The sequence below is a fragment of the Manis pentadactyla genome, chromosome 8 (assembly GCF_030020395.1).
Source record: "Manis pentadactyla isolate mManPen7 chromosome 8, mManPen7.hap1, whole genome shotgun sequence".
NCBI lineage: Eukaryota > Metazoa > Chordata > Mammalia > Pholidota > Manidae > Manis > Manis pentadactyla.
Window position 1 is genome coordinate 93348674 of NC_080026.1, and position 20712 is coordinate 93369385.

At 49.8% G+C, this 20712-nt stretch overlaps 1 protein-coding gene across 6 annotated transcripts in view; it reads left to right on the top strand.

The window, feature by feature from the left end:
- ADAMTS14 (ADAM metallopeptidase with thrombospondin type 1 motif 14) overlaps window positions 1–20712 on the top strand; it is an 85589-nt gene that overhangs the window by 26302 nt on the left and 38575 nt on the right. For 5 of the 6 annotated variants that reach the window (XM_057505951.1, XM_036928795.2, XM_036928796.2 and 2 more), the window contains exon 4: window positions 5022–5194. The exons of the other annotated variant lie outside the window; for it this stretch is intronic. In XM_057505951.1, coding sequence (XP_057361934.1) covers window positions 5022–5194 — 173 coding nt within the window. The remainder of the gene's footprint in view (window positions 1–5021; window positions 5195–20712) is intronic. 6 annotated transcript variants of the gene reach the window in all.

Genomic DNA, 20712 nt, shown 5'->3' on the forward strand with positions numbered 1-20712 from the left:
GCCCCTCAGAGACCCACCTGGGGGCCCTGCCTTGGCCTTGACAGCTGTGCCCTGGACACCCCCATGCTGATGCTGTCCTTTCCTTCCTCAGCCCTCGGTCGGTCCTGCTCTCTGTAACTCCCCTCACACCCTCTAAAACCCTCCTGAGGAGGGACCTGAGTGCCAATGGACCATGAGCGCCTGTGGGCATAACTGTGGTTCCACAGCTGTGGGCCGGGGCTGCCAGACGTCAGGGCAGCTCATCCCTCCAGGGGCAGCCAGCCTGGCTGGGGCTTAGGGATGCTGCTGTTTTTTTTTTAATCAAGATAAAATCCACCATTTTAAGTATTTTGAAGTATACAATTCAGTGGATTTTTACTGTATTCCCATGTTGTGCAACCATTACCACTGCCTAATTCCAGAACATTTCATCATTTCCATAAAATCACTGTACCCTTTAATTAGCAGTCACTCCTGTTCCCCACTCCCCTGGCAACCCACTCATCTACCCTCTGTCTCCATAGATTTGCCTGCCCTGGACATCTCACATAAAGGGAATCATACACTATGTGGCCTTTAGTGGCTGGCTTCTTTTGCCTAGCATATAAGGTTCATCCATGTTGTAATGTGTATCCCCACTTCATTCCTTTTTTTTTTTGGAATATTTAGATTTTTTATTCTGTTTCCAAGTGCTAACTCCGGTTAACAATGGTTTAATACTCAACCTCATCCATCTTTCCACACTTCGGTTTTCTCCTCAGGTTACACTTTTAGAAGTGGAATGACTGGTGTACACTTTTGATATGGATTGCCAAAGTGTCCTCCAGTAGCATTCCAATTTATAAATCTCACTAGCAGCTCTCAGTAAATATGTTCATTTTTAAAGCATTTTTTGCTATCTTACAATCTAAGGATGGCAAATGGCATCTGATTGCTACTTTAATTTACATTCCTTCGATAACTGGTGAAGAAAAAATTTTCATGGATTTATTTGCCATTTATATTTCTTCTCTTGTGGGTATAACTGTTTTTTTCAAACATATATGGGAACTACTGTGATTTTCTTTAAAAGATCACAGTTACTTAAAATGGTCACAAATATTGAATTATACCAGTAATTATTGTTAATACTTTGAGATTCAATAATGTAAGAAGTAGTCCATATTTGCAGAGATTCCTCCTGAGGTATGCAGGGGTGAGATGTTCATAGACTCAGGGATTAGGATGGGCAATCTTGTACACCGTTTTGAGATTCTGCCTACACAGAGCACATATTCTGCCTTGGAATAGAACTGCTATTGCATAAGGCATACATGTGGTTCAAAGAAAGAGTACGCCAAGGGTTTTTCCAAAATGGTTATGCCAATCTGTACTCCAACAATACATGAGTGTTCTCATTTCTCTGCATCCTCGCCAGTGCTTGATGTGGTCAATCTTTAATGTTTGTCCTCCTGGTTGGTGTAAAGTGGTATGATGTGATGGTTTTAATTTACATTTCCCTGATGCTTATTGAGTTTGAGCCCATCTTTATATGTCTATTGACCACTTAGATTCATCTTTGTGAAGTTTGATCATCTTGTCCATTTTATCACTGGGCCATCTGTCTTTTTCTTACTGTTTTGTAGGAATATCTTTATATATTCTACTTCATTCCTTTTTATGGCAAAGTAATATTCCATTCTAGGAATATATCCATTTGTTTATCTGTTCATCTCTTGATGGACATTTGGATTGTGTCCAGTTTGGGGCTGTTATGATAATGCTGCTGTGGACATTCATGCACAAGTTTTTATGTGAATGTTTCCAATTCTTCTGGGTCTAGAAACAGGAGTGGAATTGCCGGATCCTATGGTAACATCATGTTTAACTTTTGGGGGAACTGCCAAACTGTCGTTCAAAGCAGCTGCATCATTTTACATTCTCTTGGGGCTTCTTGGGTGGGCTCAGTGAAAGCCTTCCAGAAGCCTTCTGCCCCCCACGCCTCCCTGCTTTGAGGGTTACCCGTTTCTGGCCTGAAGGATGAGAGACACATAGAAAAGGGTGTGGTTGGAACATCTCCAGTGTCTGTGGCTGATGTTTACAGGTCCTCCCAAGTTCCACTCTCTATTTTGCTGGGAGAGAAATCTGGGTGGGCCCTGGTAGGGTGTGATTAATGGGAGAGTGGGAACCCTGAGTTTACATTCTGGGCTTTTGCCATTGACTTGCTGTGTGACCTGGGATGAATCAGGTAACTTCTCTGAGCCTCTCTTTGACAGACCTGTTGGACTGCTGTGAGGAGGCAGGTTCCATATTTCACTTGCAGTTTGTAAATCTCGAGGCACTGCTCCTGTGTTGGGAGTGACTGTTGTTTATTCTCCCCACTCGGTGGAGAGAGCCCTTGGTTCTCCTCCCCTCCTAGCGTTCCCCTTCCGCTCTCCCAGGCATTTGTCTCTGGGCCACTGCACTCACCAGTGGTCTCTGGGCCACTGCGCTCACCACCCTGGGGCCACCATGAGCTCTTATGCAGTGTGATCTGCAACAGACAGAGACACTAGCCCCAGGAGCGGATGCAGAGGAATCTGGGCCTCTTTGCCAGACTGGGCATCACTCAGAACACTGGCCACCCATTTCTGGTTTCTCCAATCAGTCAGTGGCTACATGTTTTTCCAACTTTTAAGTCTAGAGCTTTCCTTCCTTTGTCCTATAGGACTACTAACCAAAGGGAAAATTAAAAACAAAAAGTTGCCCTGAGTCCTGTGGTCCTCTGTTGCCCTTTCATCTGATTTCAGTTCCTGAAGCACCCACACTGATAGGGGCTTAGAGGCAGGACTCAGGTCTCTGCTAAGGTACCCATGATTCCTCCATGAGGGTTACCCATATTATGGATAGGGCTGCCACATACTTGCTCACAATGGGCTTGGTAGGTGCCGTTCCCTCTGCTTGGGGCCTCCTGTTCCCCATGCTCCAGCAAGCTGTCCCAGCTCCCTATGCTGCCCAGCTTAGGTGTCTCTCCTCCAGAAGCCTCTGCCAACTCCCAAGTCCTGGCTCAGGTCTCCAGTGTAGAAGCCTTCCCTGGGTAGTCCTACTCTAGCCCCCATATTGTTACCATATGGCTCCATATGGTTTCTTATCTGTCACCTGCACTAGGCAGTGGGCCCAACGGCAGGGGCCCTGACTTCATCACCTAGCCACCCGTTCATCCATCTAATAGGGATGGGCCCCTCCTGCAACTGCACCCCTTGATGCATGCTGGAGATGTAGTGCTGGCATCTCTGTGTCCTCAGCGCCTGGCCCACTCACTGGGGGCTTCTCAAATAACTACGGATAAATGTATATTCTTAGAAATCAGTGGTATAAGTATTAGAACTTCAGGGTGTGATGGTGGGAAAACCATGAAGTATTAAGACTTTGAAGACTTCTTGAGAGACCCCAGGTTCCTATCTTGCTCTCTTCCTGTGGGGGAAGAAAAATAATTTTCCCTCTACCCTCCTAGGTTCTTGGCTGAAACCACCCTGAAGTAAAAGACAGATTAACAGGAGGAAAGCCAACAGAGGTTCGATAGCATGTAGTCCTCCTGCGTACATGGGAGAGGCCCAGGAAAACTGAGTAACTCCCCCAAAGAGGCCAAGTGACTGCCATAAATGCCATCTTCAGCTGAAGGCTAAAGAAGATGTTGGGGTGGGGGGTCAGTTGTGGGAGGTCACCAGGAAAAGCCCAGTAAACAAGGGTATGGTTGTTGTGCAGATGTAAGTCCTTGCCTTCTCCATGGATGAAAGTTTCTAGAGATTTAGAGTCACCCTTCTTTTCTTGGTACAGAGAGGGAGATACTCTTAAAAGTGGAGATTTCCCTTATAAATACAAATGTCTCTTACAAGTCGGTGACTTCTGCTCAGTTTTCAGAGCTTTTCCAATGTCTCTTGTTCCTTAAAAATAATCAGCCTAAAATAACCCTTATGCCAAAGAATTATGTTTTGGGGTAGCAAATTTTGCTCTTCTTCATTAGCTTTCCCCACAGTGTCCTTATGCACCCTCATTCCATTGCCCCAACAATATTGCTCCAAAACTCATTCAGGCTATGGTGTAAATGACTGATAGCTGCTTAAGGTGTTACCTTTCTAAGTAGCAGTAAAAAAAAAGATGTTTAAAGCATTTTGATTCAGACAGACCTAGACAAGCTATTTTGAACCTCAGTTTGTTCATATACATAATGGGGACAGAAACCTGATAGAGATGTAAGAATCGGTTTGGATTGGATTACATTAGATTGGGATAAGCACATTAAGGCTTACCACTTATTAAACTTTTTTTGTAAATAACATTTTACTGGGACAGAGACACAGTTGTTTGTTTATACATTGTCTATGGTTACTTTTCTACCTCAACAGCCAAACTGAATAACTGAGACAAGAGACTGTTTGAATTATAAAGGCTAAAATATTTACTATTTGGTCCTTTACAGAAAAAGTTTGACAACTCCTAGATTATAAATTACAAGTTAATAAATCCTAGTTAAACAAATAAATATTTTGCTTTTAGCCAAAAGGGCAAAGCTGTGATGATGAAATGTTGGGTTTCTGGCACTGACTGGGAGCGATCTGAGAGGCAAGGGGCATATGCCAAGGGTTCCTAAACTGCCCTGCATAGGCCAGAGTAGCACCATGATATTTTCCCTTTTTTAAGGTGTTTCCCCCACTGCCTCCTTTGACTTTTACTTCAAGCTTGTGGGGCAGGAGGTGCTGGATTATTCATCCCCATGTCCTGGGAGGGGAGATGGAGGTCTGTGAAGTGAAGGGGCTGGGCGAGGCCACACACTGAAGGGGACAGAGGCTGGACCCAGGCGCCCCACTCTCACCACTTCTCACTTGTCTGCTACTCATTGCCTCAAAGACTTAGCCATGCCCTCAGGCCAGGAAAAGGGCTCGTGCCATGGAATGATCTGGTGTGGAAGGGACCCTTGTGCTGCATGAGCTTACAGAGGCAGGGCAGAGTGGGTCGGCGGGTGGCTTCAGGATGACAGCCCCTCCCAGGGGTCTGACCCCAGTCTCTTTCTATCCTGGTTCCAGCCTTTGGCCTGGGTGACCTTCCCAACCTTCTGAGCCTGGTGGGGGACCGGAAGCGGCGACATGCGAAGCCAGGTAGCTACAGCATCGAGGTGCTGCTGGCAGTTGATGACTCGGTGGTACGCTTCCACGGCAAGGAGCATGTGCAGAACTACGTCCTCACCCTCATGAATATTGTGAGTGTCCCTGAGTCCTGGAATGTGGGGGCTGGGATGGGGTAGGGTGGGGACCACCAGTATTGGTCTGAATGGAAGGTTTCTCTCAGGCCTAGTGTTTTCTGGTTGGACCTGGGAGACTCACTGCTCCTCAGTCCAGCTGGACAGCCAGTTCCTTGGTGAGGCAGGCCTGGTCTGGCCTGACATGCACTCCTGGCTGTGGCCTGATCTCAGCTGTACGTGTCTGTGCTGAGGTGCCCACAGGCCATCAGTGCCAGCCTTTGGCAAGCTGGAGCCTGTGGACAGTGAGTTCTGGGCCTGGACATATTCAGAGACTGGGTCAAGCGTGACTGGGGACCCTGCTTGCTTTTGAGTTGAAGAGACTTCCTGGAGACTAATCATCCGGAGAAAATGCCCGATCCCAGGCTGGGGAGACTGGCCAAGGAGCTGCCAATCTGCTAGGAGGTATCCCAAAGCCACAGTGTAGATCTTGGGCATGCACAGAGATCACAAAGACAGAGACAATGGGAGTCACAGGCAAATTTCCAGACTGGTGAAGCAGAGAGCCCATGTCCTGTCCAAAGTGGGTAGCCACTATTCACTCAGCTGCTGCTGGTGGCTCTCGTGCAGAGATGTAGGACCCTTGTTCCAGAAAAGCTAGTTTTTCAAGGAAAGTCAGAAATGCAGATGTTTTTTGTTTGTTTGTTTGTTTTTTTCAGATGTTTTAAAAAAATACATTTTATTATAGAAAATTTAAATATAAACTCACAATTTTAAAATATAGCCAGTGTGAATGCCAAAAAGATCTATCTACGTGCCACATTTGGCCTGTGGGCTACAGGTGGGTACTTCTGAGCTAAAGGGGCAGAGACAGGGGGGACCAGTAGGGAAGGAAGGTAAAAGCCTCGGAGGCAGGCCCTGAACTGCTTCTTTTCTGGAAGGGGCCTTTGTCAGAGGGGCCTGCAGCTGTGGCACTGGGAAGGATGGGGACCGTTCTAGGTACAAGGAGGACCTACAGTGGAAATCACGTAGGCCATAGGTACATGCTGGGGAGCATGGGCAGGACCGCAGACCCTCCTCTGTGGAGCTGGTTAGAGGGGGGGATATGTTGGGCTCCGACCCCAGCCCAGCATGCTGGGGCGCTATGGAGTCCAGATAGGAGTGGGCAGGCAAATGCCATATTAACAGGAGACAACAGGGCAGGGCCTTCACCTCTGAGTCTGCAGCTGACCCAGCTTGATAGCTCAACATAAATGCTCAGCCAGAACACAAGAGCTGAGAAGGAAGATATAAAAACATGGAGGCTCATGAAGAGTTTGAATGGGGTCTTTTCAAAGGGCCAAGGGTTCTACCCCTTTCCTGGGCCTCCACTGGCCTTCAGGGTAGGGTTCTCTGACCTGAGGCTTATAAGGAAGTGGACTACTTGCAGTCTCAGGCACCTTCCACAGGGGAGATTTCTCTCCTGAAGAACCCTACAAGTGGGCCAGGGCTGGGAGAGTCACCTTACACTTAGTCTAACATGGACAGTTCTTGGAGGCTGTGGTGGACATGCAGCTCATACCAATACTGCACAGAGAAGAACATGGGGGCATTGGCCAGGTGCACAGGCTTTGTGGTACAAAGTCCAGCTCTGCCCCTTCCTGTCTTCTGACCTTGGGGGCATCTTACTAACCCTCTGGAGTGACTGTTCCCCATTTTTAAAACAGCATTAACAATTCTTTCCATTCAAGGTTTGGGGGGTACTGCATGAGGTACATAGCACACTGCATGATATCTTGCATCACATAAATTCTCCAAAAGTGGTTGGTGATAATATGACTTTCATGTGGGGAACTGTAATACATTTTTGGGGACTAAACGGTTGATGAGTAGAAGTGTCAACCCCTCTGCCATGCCAGTCTTCCTGGAGACATGTGTAGGATGATGAAACAGCATGACACAGCCATGCTGTCTGGGGTCCATAGTCTGGCCACATGGTGGTGAGGTGGCAGCTAGGAGGGCTTGCAGCCAGCTCTTACTAGCTGTGTGACCTTTGGAGAGGGACCTGCATTGCTTAGGACTCTCTAGGTTGTCAGTAATGGAAAACCAGCTCAAACTAGTTTAAGAAAAACAGGGTAGTTTATTGGGTTATGGGCCAAATTGTGAGGGACAGGATGGAGCTGGTGGCAAGTGTATTTGGTACTAGAGGCTCTCATGGACTCTGTTTTAGGTTCTCTTCTCTCTCTGTGACATCTTAATTCTCCTTTACTGACTTTTCAGTAAGATAGGTTCTGGTAGCACAAGGCTGACTTTTAGCCCCATAGGTTCATGGCAGAGTGTGGAGAAAATGGAAATTTCTGACCAGGATTCCCACCTGGCCTTAATAATGCCTATTGTGTATATGTAACAGTCTGTTTGCACAACTATGGGATATTTGCTGGGGACAGAGTGGCTGGTCAGTCATGGGAGTACTGGCAGGGGATGGGTGGAGAGGAAACATCCATTCTCTCCTCTTCTCAGTTCTGGTATATAATTGGTTGGGTGTCCACCAGGCACCAGAGGCCCAGAGAGTTCCTCCTGGTGCTAGGGATGGGGAAGGAGAGTGTGGTGGGAGCACGGAGTGGTGTGAGCGTGGGAGCTGTGAGAGCTTGGAGGGTGGAGAAGGGAAGCCTAGAAGGACTAGGGGAGAAGGGCAGCTGGTGGAGGGACCCCGGTGCTAGGAGAGGATTCAGCCCATGCTGGGGAGCAGGAGGGAGCAGCGCCAGGGCAAATAAACCTGGTATGAACCCCTTTTGATGCCCCAACTTCTTGCCCTTGCCTTTATTCAGTCTAATGAATTCAGAGAGAATTGCCCTGGGTGGGGAACTCCCTCCTTCCAGAACAACACAGAGAGAAAAGTTTTCCCTCCAGTTTCCACATAAAAATTACTGGGGCAGGACTCTGATTCGTCTAACTTTGGGTCACATGACCATGCATTGGACAGTCACTATACATTGGAAAAAAAGGTAGAGTTGTCCTAAAGGTCAAGAGAGACTGGACACAAGCATGGCCCCTGAGCTGACTAAGATTGAACCCCTGAGAGCCTCCATTTATTTGTAATAGTATCTACCCTTGGTTTTATTGTGAAGGTTATAGGTGTATAAAGTGTTTAGCATGTGCCAGGCATATAGGAAGTACTCAAGAAATGTGCTTTGTTGTTCTTACAACTATGATGTCTTTGTGTGGGTGTATAAGTAGTTCTTTGTCTAAGTCTCTGAAGATGAGGTCCTTGAGCATAGGGACTTTGCCTTATACTTTTTTGAACCCCAACAGCACACAGCACAGTGCCTGACACCTGATAAATGACTGTAAATGTGTAAGTGAATGGTGTCCATGGGAGAAGCCAGGAGCCAGCAACCACCGAGTTGGGAAAGATGAAGGCTGAAGATTTCTGTTCCAATGTCAGTGTTAAGAAAAGGCCAAGGATAAAAATCAGCTCCAAGGATAAAAAAGGAGCTCCAGGGAGGGGAGAGGCTGCCATAAAGTCTGCCCCTGGCCACTTTGTTTGGATACTAATTCTTCTATCCCCTTAAGTAGGTGTGGTTTGGGACTCAAAGAACAAAAGCTACCAAGGGCTGTCTTGGAAAGAGAGGGAGGGAGCAAGGGTGACTCCGAATAGCAACACACCCACCTTGCTGAAGCACTTGACCACCCACCCAGACTCTGTAAACTTCTGACCCTATCTAAGGCCACTCTGCTGAGTACTGATCCCATTCGTAGGAGAGCCAGGTGGGCTGCTGGAGTCAGCAGATGGGGAGCAGGAGGAGTGGGAGAGGGAAAGGGGACAGGGGAGACCTTACAGAGCCCTTGGTGTTGGGAACCTAGATCCTGAATCCAAAGCAGGAGCTGATGACCCCAGGAGTGTGAGCTGAGCCCTGTTCATACCCCCAAAGTTCTTTAGTTTGATAAAAGATAATTTTCAGGAAAAGGTAAAATTATGACTGTCATACAGAAATAAAAACAGGCAGGCATTAAAGATTTTACTCTACTCACTACTCAGTGAGGGAATTATATCATGTTCAAAAGAGAACCCAAAGAACAGAAACTTATAGATCAGGAATTTGAAATGAATGTGCAAATAGAGAAGAAAATTGGCTTTTTCATAGGGTGGAAGGGAAGACAGAATTTTCATGTCTATAGACAAGAATTTTGCAATACTGTCGGTTGTAAAGCAGCTTCAGTAGAATCAGATTCAGATAAAGCCAAAGTGTTCTGTAGACAATGCATAGTTGCCATCAAAGAACATATTTTTATTATCTGAATTTGAGCCCTGGACAGGGTCCCAAGTTGAGAGCCTTTTCCACTGATGGCAGGTGGAGTCTGGTGGCCTATCTGTCTTACAGGCTGTATCTACTATCCTGGAGCTAGAAGGGTGGCAGCCTTAGTCAGACTCAGGCACACCCCTGGATTCTGGCTGTGGGACCTTCCTAAGCAACTAAGTGGTTGGACCCCCATCCTCCAAGAGCTGGCCTCATCACCACTGCCTCTCCCTTTCTGGATTCTGGCCAGGGAGTGGGGGTGTGGAGATAACACCTAGGGTTGGGAGTGGCTGAGGGTGGGCAGTCTGAGGAAGACCACAGAGTTGTCTTTCTTGAACTGTATGTTCTATTCTTTCTTGCATGTTTCAGAGAAAGTCTCCTCTCTGGGTACCTCCACTGAGCATTCTGTTGCTCAGCTTCTCCTTACCTGTTTCTTGGTTGGACTGAAATGTGAGCAGGTCTTCAGGTTCTGGAAGGGTTGCACAGGTTTCCTCATCAGCTGTCCTCATCCTGAGTCTTGGCTGTCATTTATTCATTGTTCAGAGCCAGGTGCCATATTGCCTCAGCGGGATCCTCTTTGATGCTCAGCATTGGGCAGGATGGGGGTAGGTGTTAGTCAGAACTCTTGTGGTTACAAGTGACAGAGACCCAACTCACACTAGCTTAAGCCAAAGAAGGACTCTAGGACTCTAGTGGAAGGAAGCTGAGAAACAGGGCTGCTCCAGGAGCCACAAGAACTAGGCCTCAGGTCCATTAGGATGTTCTCTCCCTCTGGCCTCCCTGCCAGTCTCTTGGTGGTATAAACCAGCAGTAGCCAGGCTTTCTTCCCATGGCAGCAAATGGGACCACTGCCACCCCAGATTCCCATAGTTTCTGATCTTTAGTACCCAAAGACAAAGGGATCCTGTTGCTCCAGGAGGAGGGAGTCCCTGCTCGAGGCAAATTCCCTGTGATTTTAGTGAGACTGAATAAAGACAAGGGCAAGAAGTTGGGGGGTCCGAAGGGGTTCATGCCACATTTATTCTCAAGGCAGTAGCCCAGTCTCTCCAGGCTCCAGCACTGCTCCTTCCTGCCCACAGCACAGCTGAATCCTCTCCTAGCACCGGGACTCCACAGCTTCCCTCTGCCAGCTGCCGTTCTCTCCTAGTTCTCCCTCCAGGCTCCACTTCTCTGCTCTCATGCTTGCAGGGCTCTCTCCCTGCACCCACCGCCCTCCACTTCCCTGCACCTCGCACTGGGAGGAACTCTGTGGGCAGGCCTCTGGTGACTGGCAGCCACCCGACCACTTCCGTACCAGAACTGAGGAGAGAGAATGGGTGTTTCCTCTCCACCCCTCCCCTAGGCCAGTACTGCCTGTGACTTACCAGCCACTCTGTCCCGGTGTGTGTATATATATATATATATATATATATATATATATATTAAGGCCAGGTGGGAATCCTGGTCAGAAATTTCCATTTTCTCCACAGATCCTTTCTGCCATTCTAGGGATGACTGCCTGGGTTGGATCATGTGGCCATCCTGAACTAATTGCTGGGACTAGAGGGTCGGCCTGGGTCCCCCAGATGGAGCTTACTGCTGTGTGTTGGGGTGAAGTGGAGCAGAATCTATTCTAGAAAGCAGGCAGGCAAGTATGCAGGCAAAACAGCTTCCACAGTGGAGTGCTCAGAAGGCGTCTCTTCCCTCAGCGCACTTACACTGCTGTGTATCCACAGACAACTGCACATGTTCAATGTAGAAGACATTAGAATTGTTTTTGAGCAACCACTGGGAGCCATTAATGTGACCTTATTTACTCAGGTCTCCTGATAACCCTGTGAGAGGTCAGAGTATCCTAATGTCCTTACACAGAAACTGGGGCAGAGAGCTGGCTGCAGGTTGCCGGCCTCCCGGCCGGTCAGCTGTGGGGCTGGAATCTGAGGGCTGCTTGGCCAGCTTCAGAGCTCAACCTCTTCCCAAGGGCTCTGCACAGAGGTCTGTAGCCTCATGGCAGGTGGGTGCTGTCCGAGGCTAGGGACCCAAGTGTCAGGGAGGAAAAACAACTTTTCCTCTACCTTCTTAGGTTCGTGCCATGGGGTTATGCAATTTAAACTGATAGAGACAGATTAGCAAGAAAAAAAAAAGAGCTTATTTAGTTGTGTATTATGTATATCTATGGGAATCCTTAGTGACAAATAACTCCAAGAGGTGGTTAGAATTTTGGGCTTATAAATGTAGGGAGAAGTGGAGAAAAAGGCTTGTATGAGAAGGACAAATAGATTTGTCTGTCAGCTTAAAATAATCTTTGTACTGACTCTGTGGTTCTGAGTGGGTCACTACACAGACGAGGAACGGGACCTCAGAAGCAACCCCAGGAAATGAGTGATAGTGTGTGTGTGTGTGTGTGTGTGTGTGTGTGTGTGTGTGTGTGTGTGTGTCCTGAGGGGCCAAGGGAGGGGCCACAACCCTGGGCCAGTCCCTAAAGTCCCTGCTTGGGGTAGCAACTCACTGTTGTGTGTTCTTGGCAAGGCCCCCACCGGACCCCCTAGCTGGTCTGGTCTGGGCCTCTCTAGAGAAGGTTCTGAGAAGATCAACTCAAGTGACCTTCTAGGTATAGGGTTGGAGGCAGTGAAATTAGGAAGATGGTAGGGAGGGTCAACAGGAACTTGTTCCCCAAGCAGAATTTGGAAACTAGAACAATCTTTTGATGGATCATAAAAAGATATTTTTTCTATGGAAAATATAATTTTGAAACTCAGTATTCCAAAGGCTTGCCCAGACAGAAACGTGATTAGTTCAGAGGGGGCCAGTGAAATCCCTCAGGCCTGGAGCTGTAAGAGACCATGTGGATGGGGGTGGGGAGCAGGTGGCAAGTTCTGCTAAGTTCTCGAGGTTCACGATGTGGAGGCCAGTTGCCCACTAGTCCCCCTTTCCTGGTGTCCCTCCCATGTCCCCAGAACTTCGCTGTTGGAGCTAAGTAAGCCCAAGACCCATTCCAGCTCAACTGATTCCGACCCGTGACTCACAGCCGTGGCCAGGGGGCTCCTCCACTGCAGACCGTGCCCGAGGGGCCTGCCTTGGGCGCTGCTGTTTCCATGGTCTTGGTTCCACTATCGTTCTCCTCACAACCTTCCGGAAAGGAGGGGAGGAGGAGAATATTTTCCTGGAGGTTCCAGAAGGCGACTTGAGGCTGGTCCTTCTGCTCATTGCTGGCTTTCCCTTGTGGGTGTGGGAACAGGAAGGGCCAGATCCCCACCAGGACCCTGCTCCTCACTGGGGCAGAGGCTCGCAGCTCTAAGACAGGCTGCGCTGAGAAGGAGCTGTGGCTTTGCAAACCTGCTGCTGCGGTTGGGGGTTCTGACGTCCTGAGGGCAGAGGACAGCCAGCCTGAGTTCCAGCCCCTGGACGTGAGTGGCTGGGTGGCGTAGAGCCACCCCTCCCAGGGGCCCAGCAGCTCATTCTGCCCACTGTGTGGGATTTCACTTGGCTGGGAGGCTGGAAGCACGATCCCCTCAGGTGTCTCATTAAGCCCGTGAGAGGAGTGTCCCTTTACTGTCCCCTCGGAGCACTGGCCTGACTGTGATCATTTCTGACCCTCATTTCCGGGGCCAGGGCTGGCCTGGCGGAATCAGAGAGAGATCTGGTTCCCAGGATGGGTGGTCCCTTTGTGCGAATCCAGGGAGGAGGGGGAAGAAGCCACTAGTGAGACATTCGATGTAATCTGATCAGGCCCTCGGCACCGCAGCTCTCAGGAGTACCCTACCTCTCATTTTCCTTTCACATTAACTGGGATGTACTTAAATATTCATGCAGCTCCTGATGGTGGGCAAGGACTCCCTCTTAAGCCCTCTTTAACACGCTGGTGGGCCCTGGGTAGACTAGCATTGCTCTGTGCCTCAGTACCCATCTGTACCAGGTCACTTCTCTTAAAGCTTCTTTGAATCTCAGGACTAGAGAACCATCTGAGAGCTTTGAAACCTAAGGGGAAGTTGTATTTGGCATTCAGTGAGTGCCTCGTGTGTGCCTAGCATGACAGACTCCTGTTCTAGACGCTTTGGTTTAGCTGCAAAACAAACCTCATTCCATGGGACAATTCAGGAACCACTGAGGACGGTGCTGAAGCTGCTCCAAGGAGATGGCCATCCCTGTGAGCTGGGGGAGAGAGGAAGGCTTTCTGGAGGGACTGAGCTAGCCTTGGCGGGAGGGAAGTGTGGCAAGGTGAAGGGTGTGCAGGCCTGCTGAGTGCTGGTGGCAGCATGGCCTGCTGCAGAGGCAGCCCCCAGTGTGACAGAGGCCTCCAGACCTCCCAGGAGTCTAGCTGTGGCAGGAAGGTCCATCGGGCAGTAGGCTGGGTGCTTACATGGAGACAAGGTGTGAAGGATAGTGCCTGATGGCCACACCAAGGTGGATTTGGGGGAGGAAGGACAGATGCCAGAGTGCAGGTGGGGCTGTGATGGACCCACGGAAAGACCCAGAAAACAAGGACTCTGTGAGCTGTCTTGACTGTCTAGAATATCACATTCCGGAACCCACCATGTTCAGGCACAGGGCTAAAAACTTTACAGATGGGCTTCTTAAATCCTCACTGTGGCATTACCTGGGCAATATTTCTTTGACCTCTGAGGCTCTGAGAAGGTAAGATATTTGCCTCAGAATGTACACTGTTATTAATTGGCAGAGGTGGGATTAGAACCCACATCTGTCTGATTCTAAAGTTTGTGCTTTTCCCCCGGCTGCTGCTGTGGCAGGACTTGGGGCCAGCAGCTCTGAGGAGAAGGCAGAAGGAAGATGCCCGGGCTCCGGGCCTGGGAGCGGGGAAGAGGGCTGCCGCGTTACAGAAGGCTCTCCTGAGATGGGCCTTCTAGCCGACTTAGGAGACTGGGGCTTCATCCTGGGCGTGGTTCTGCTCTTGGCTCCGGGCTGCGGCCAGGCCTGCCCGCCAGGGTCAGGACAAGAAGTGGGTACTGTCGGGCCCTCTCCTTGCCTGGAGCGATGCACTGACTTGCTTGGCCAAGGACTTCCTTGGACGTGAGCATACAAGGATCCTTACAGGCCTGGGGCTGGAGTAGAGGGAAAGGGTCCAAGAGGCCCGTTCATCAGTCCTCGCCCAGCCAGGCTACAGGTGCACCCCTCTTGGCACCCCAGCCGTCGGGTGGTAGGCTCCCTGCCCATCCTGCTCTCTACCCCGCCCAGCCAGGCTGGTGCTACTAAGGTGTTGGGTGTGGTTGCCAGGAAGACATGGGCTGGTGCCTCTTTGAAGGTCCCAGCAGCTCTGACTCCCTCGGGGCCCCTTTCTGAGCGCTGCAGCCTCTCACTCTTGGAAAAGCATGGTGTCCCTTCTAGACCTGGGAGGTTTGGGTGCCTTGGTGGCCTCGGCCTGACAGGGTGGCATTCTGTTGGCACATAGCCTGTGTTAAATATTCATCATAAAGCCTGGTTTAGACCACTAGGAAAACTGCTTTCCGTGCAGCTGAGAGAGGTTTGCTTCGCCAGACCCTTTCCTCTTGGGGGTATGTGAGCCTCCAGAGCAGCTCATCCTTCTTGCTCTTTGGAAGGATACAAATCCTTCTTCTCCCTCTCCTTTTGGTCCTTTCTCATCTTTTGTCTCCTCCCCAAAGGCTTTTGACTGCTTTTTAGGGCACTCAGAGACCCCAAAACGAAAAGCAAAAATTAACTTACTTTAAGGCAATGGTTCTTAATTGGGAGCAATTTTCCGCCCCAGGGGACATTTGGGAAGGTTTAGAGATAGCTTTAGGTTATTACAGCTGGAGGGGGTGGGGTGCTATTGGCATCTAGTGGGAGGAGGCAAAGGATGCTGCTAAACTCCTGCATTGAGCAGGACAGCCCCCCACAATGAGAAAAATCAATGACAAGGGGTCCCTCCCAGCTAGGTTGTGAATCCTGCCCTAAGGTATTAGCTCCAGTTGCCACAGGCAGGTATTTGCTTTTTCAAAGCAAGCCCACGGGGCAGAGGGCAGTGCTTAGCATGAAAGGACTAATGCTGGGAATCCTGTCTGGAGAGACCTAACCACGGTGAGCAGCCCTCCCTGTGAAGAGAGCTTTCCTGCTCACAGAGCACTTTGGTACCCGGCAGCTTGCTTGACGTGTAGGATGTCAGAAGTCCAAACTCCTAGTCCTGGGGGGATCTCATGGGCCACTCCTCAGCTCCCAAAGTGGAAAATACAAGTTCTAATTAATAGATGCCACTGACTGAGCACATAGTGTGTACCACGGGCCCTGTTCCAAATGCATGATGTTTGGCTCAACTTCTGTCCTCAGGACTTTGCAAGGTTTGTTTGCCCACAAAGTGAGATCATGCGGCAGAGCTCAGGTCTCTCCGGGCCTCCACACGGGCCTCTTTACACATGGGCAGGGCCGGCCTGGAACATAAAGGCTGCTGTGCTTGGAAAGAGGTTTTTGGGGATAAATGCTGGGCGTTGCGGACTTGTGAAAGGGACTCTATTGGGCTGGGTGCCCTATCCATGTGTACTCTGGAACCACCCTCCACAAGCAGTCTGGATGCGAGCTGGGCCAGGCAGCTAGGTTCCAGGAGAGAGTCATTCATGCCAGCCTTCAGCCTCCAGAGAGCCCTGGAGACAGCCACACCTTGGAAAGGTGTGCTGGTTAGAAGGCGGCTTAAAAGTGCTGCCTGCAGCCCACAATAGCCCTTTGAAATACAGGGCTGTGACCATCAACTTCGAGGGCAGTGGGGAGCACCTGAGCCTATGGTGACTGAGGAAGGAATCAGGAGACTCAGCTCTCTCCTCCCACCCCCCAGAGAGCAGCCTCAGCCTCCAAGATCTCACTGGTGACCTCAGAGGCGGGGCCCCCCAATGTGGCATGTGAGTGAGTGTGGTGCCTTGGTGAGGTCTCCGTGTCCCAGTCCAGAGGAAACCAGGGCCCAGCTCTGGCTTCTGGGTAGGTTGGCCCCTGAGGGCCCAGGGAGGGCAGGGAACCCAGGCTGCAGGCAGCAGTGTATTGCCTGTATACACTCACACACAGTGTGTGCAGGTGCACATACAGTACATGTGTTCACACACATGCATGTACATGCACACATATCTGATGTGTATTCACACATATGTGTGAGCTCCTCTGCATGTGTGCACCTGACTCAGAGTGACACATGCAGGTGTATGTATCTACACATACACATCTGTGTTACACATATGACTGACTAGATGGTCCATCCTCTTCCGCTCAGTGTTGCCTCCTAGGCCGTGAGCATGGGAGATGCTGCAGGCATGCTCCACTCTGATCTCTGGGGTACAGTCCAGGCCACGGACACCTATGTGCAGACTTCATGTGGGTGCCTCTCGATCTTACTGGAAGGTGGCATTTGAGTTTTTCCACTAGCCAGGACTCATTCCTTCCTTAGGTAAGGATCCATAAGGATCCATAAATGGATCACTGCCTGAAATATCAAGGGGTTGTGGTGTCCTGTGACCCCAACAGGAGTAACAAGAGGTGCTTGCTTGTCCAGGCAGTGACAACACACGATAACTGCTAGGCTACCACGATCCTGAGCAGGGAGAAACAAGAGCATCTGAGACTCACAGAGTGTGTGTGCATTGGAGCACCTGCTCTGCAGAGCTGCCGTGTGGCCCACTGTTAGAAGGGTCAGGGCTGAGGAGACAAGTCTGGTCCTAGGTCTTGAGATGAGAAATGGCAGCAGAGGTCATTGTGGCCATTCCTCCCCCTTCAAGCAGTGCTGTCCACATTCTGCCCAGGTTTGGGGGCTGTAAGTGCCCAGGCAGGCACACACCCAGAGGCTGGGCTTGAACGCCAACTGTGGGTGCTGTACTTAGGCAAGTTCCCCCATCACTTTGGGCCTGTTTTTGTCACCACGAGAATAGGGATAATGCATGCTCCTCGGAGCTCTTTGGAGGGTTGGCTGACTATAGAACTGGGCAGAGGATGTCTAAGATGAGCATGGCAAAGTGCCAGAAAGGAAGGAAATGCTAAAGCAAAACCCAAACCCAAACCCAAAATGCCTCCGAACCAACAGTGCGGGGGTGCTGGGGACCCTCCCGAGGGCCACAGCTGAGACAATGGGAGCAATAACAGAAATAACGGGGCATTGAACTATAGAAGAGAGTATAAAACAAACATCCATGAGTCCATACTGATAAACAAGTGACTGAATAACCAAACAGGGAGAAGAAACAAGTTTCCCATAAAGAAGAATTCCAAATAATTAGTGTAGACACTTTGCCCTCAAAGAGTGAAATTTTAACTCCCCACTCCTGAAGTGTGGGCTGGGCACAGTACCTTCCTCTAAAGAGCACAGAATGGAAAGTGGGGGAAGAGAATATTTGATGGGGAGAAACCGGGCGGGGATAAGGACCGACACCATGAGTGATGAGTCCTGTCAGCAGCGTGTGACCTTGACATGATGTGTTGAGGTTGGTGCTTCACCTCTCAGTCTTCCTCCCCCAAACCCATAATCCCTGTTGAACTACGAGAAAAACAGTGGATATAACCCACATTGAAGGACAGTCTACAGAACAGCCAGTCAGTATTCCTCGGAACCATTTAGGTCATCAAAACCCAGGAAGCCTGAGGAACTGTCAGAGAAGAAACGGTCTGGAGCAGCCTAAGGAGATACGATGACTGCGTGGAGCATAGTGTCCTGGAGGGGACCGAGGAGCAGAAACAAAGGATATTCGGGGAAAAAAGGGAAATCTGGAAAAACCCTGAGCTTTAGTTAATAATGATGTGCCAGCATCGATTCATTGGTTGTGACACATGTACCGTAGTAATGAGAGAAGTTAATAAAAGGGGCAACAGTGCGGGCTCTCGGGAATCTCTACAATCCTTGCAGCATTTCTGTAAACCTAAAGAGTAAACCTAAACTCTAAAATTACAAGTATATTAATTAAAAAGAAAAGAAGGGATAGTGCTTCCTTCTGGGCAGGTTGTGGGAGGGTTTGGTGAAGTGGGGAGTCGTGTGCTGTGACAGCAGCCCTCAGGTGGCAGTCAGTGTCCCCTCCTGTTGTTTGAGCACGGGGTGGGCTTAAGACCCCAGGGTCTTGCTTTCTCAGCACTGCCCTTCCTGTTTGAGACCTCCTGAACCTGCTGCCAAGCAGTGGGTGGGCATGCAGCTCCAGAGCTCCTCAGGAGTAACGGTCCCCAGGAGTGGGGGAACTTGGGGCTGGCCGGGGACCATTCTCTGCTGGGCCTCCCATCCTTCCCACCAAGGAGAAGCCCATTTGGCTGGGTCTGGATGGGAAGGTTGTCAGCTGCCCTCCCATGGGCTCTCTGGGGGTCTTTGGGGGTCACTCCCACCAGCCACAGGCATTTCTGTGTAGGCACCAGTCTTCCTTGGGGCAGGAAAACAGATTCCGAGCCCCACCCCAATGGGCCCTCCTTCCCTTCTTTTATTTCTGGGCTTGGCCATGAGGTCCTGGAAGGCCTGGCCACGCAGGGTTACAGAAGTTAGAAAGGGGTTCTTACGACGACTCCCTGACTGTCTGTGTTGCTGTTTAATGGATGTGGAAACCCGCTCTCCTCATCTTCTCCCCCAGGCCAGAGGAAGCTCACCCCAGCCAGCCTGTCCCAAAAGCCGGTTATGGACAGCAGCCACACATAGTGGCTAAGCGTCACTGAGATCTGAATTCAAATCCTACCTTCCATCTGGGTGGCCTTGGACAAGTTACTTGTCTTCCCTGAGCCTTGGATTTCTTGCCTATGAAACAGGCATAATTCCTCTGCATAATGTTGTTGTAAGGCTGTATGCAAGCTTCCAGGATGGTGCCTGGCACGTAGTAGGTGTTCAGTAAATAGAGCTCATCCTCCAGCCCCAGTGTTTTCTAGCCATAAAATGTAGCAGAGGCTTTACTTATATTATTTATGTAAATTACTACATTATTTATATAGCTTTTCCCTTGTGCTATTTTGTCTCCCCTTGGACAGAGAGGAGTCCTGACCTTTGCTTGTTTTTCTACTACATACCCAATGACCATCCCAGGCCAGTACATTATGTGGAATCCTGACCAGCGGGGGTAGGGAGTGCTTGGCAGATGACCTTGAACTTGGCTAAGGTGGGGAAGCAAGGAGACCAGACAGTGTTCTTTTCTGCCCTGTGGGTGTGTCTCGGGCTATGATGCCTGTGCCCCCAACCATGGGAAACAATTCTTGACCTCTCTTGATCTGGCTCTCTGGCCTCACCTCTGGCTTTTGGGAGGCAGCTGTGGAGGGCAGAGACTGGCAAAGCCAAGCGTTGAGTACACAGCCAGGCTGGAGCCTACTAGGGAGCTGCCTTGATTGTGTTCCAGAGGCCTGGGGTCCTGGGCCTCTCAAGTAGCTGCACCTCCCGCCTGTGGCTCCAGTACCAGCCCAGGCCTGAGGGCGGGACCTGTGTGCCAGGCAGCCTCTGGAGTTCTGAGTGGATATGGCAGTCCTGTCTAGCCACCTCCTTGGCCTGTACAAAGCCTCAGGGCATCTCCAGCTGATTCAAAGCCCCAGGGGGCGGATGAGCATGCCAACGCCCCAGAGATGGACCAGACCAGGGACTTGCAATGGCAGGGCTAGCCCCACCTTTTTTTTTTTTAATGGGGAAATAAGGGAATAAAATAGAACTACTTTACTTTTCTTATCCTTGTTTAGTATAAGAAAGGACCAAAAAAAAAAAAAAAAAAAAAAAAAGAAAGGACCAGACCATCGTTGCTGAACCCTGCTCTTACCATAACGTCAAAACCCCTCACTCATCCTTGTGCATTAGGCTGTCTTTTTGGGGTTACTGTCCATCTTCCTTTCTTGCAGATCCTTTCCTGGGGGTCTTTATAACTGTCTCACTTTTTGTTTACTTGCTAATGTCTTCATTTTGTTACAGTTCTTAAACGGTGGTCTGTTGGGTCCAGGAGTCTGGGTTGATGGTTTCTTTATCTTGGTGCTTTGATGGTGTTATTTCAGCATCTCTTCTTGTCACATTGAAAACCTGTTCCCCACTCAGTGGTCCTCCCTTGGTGAGCAGTCTGCCTACTCTCTCTTGCTGCCTCTTGCATTTCCTCTTTGACTGATGTGGGCATGGAGAGAAGTCCTGAGAGGCTGTGGTCTCCATCTACCCCCAGAAATGGAGCAGATGTCCTCAGTGAAACTTGGAGAGGGAGGTGTGAGGCCAGGGGTGCAGGTGAACAGGAAGGCTAAATGGGCTCCTGGCACACAGAACTTACTTGATTGAAGCAGAGTTGACACACAGTATTATGTTTGTTTCAGGTTCACAACATAGTGATTTGATACTTATATATAGTATGAGTGATCACCACAATAAGTCTGGTTACT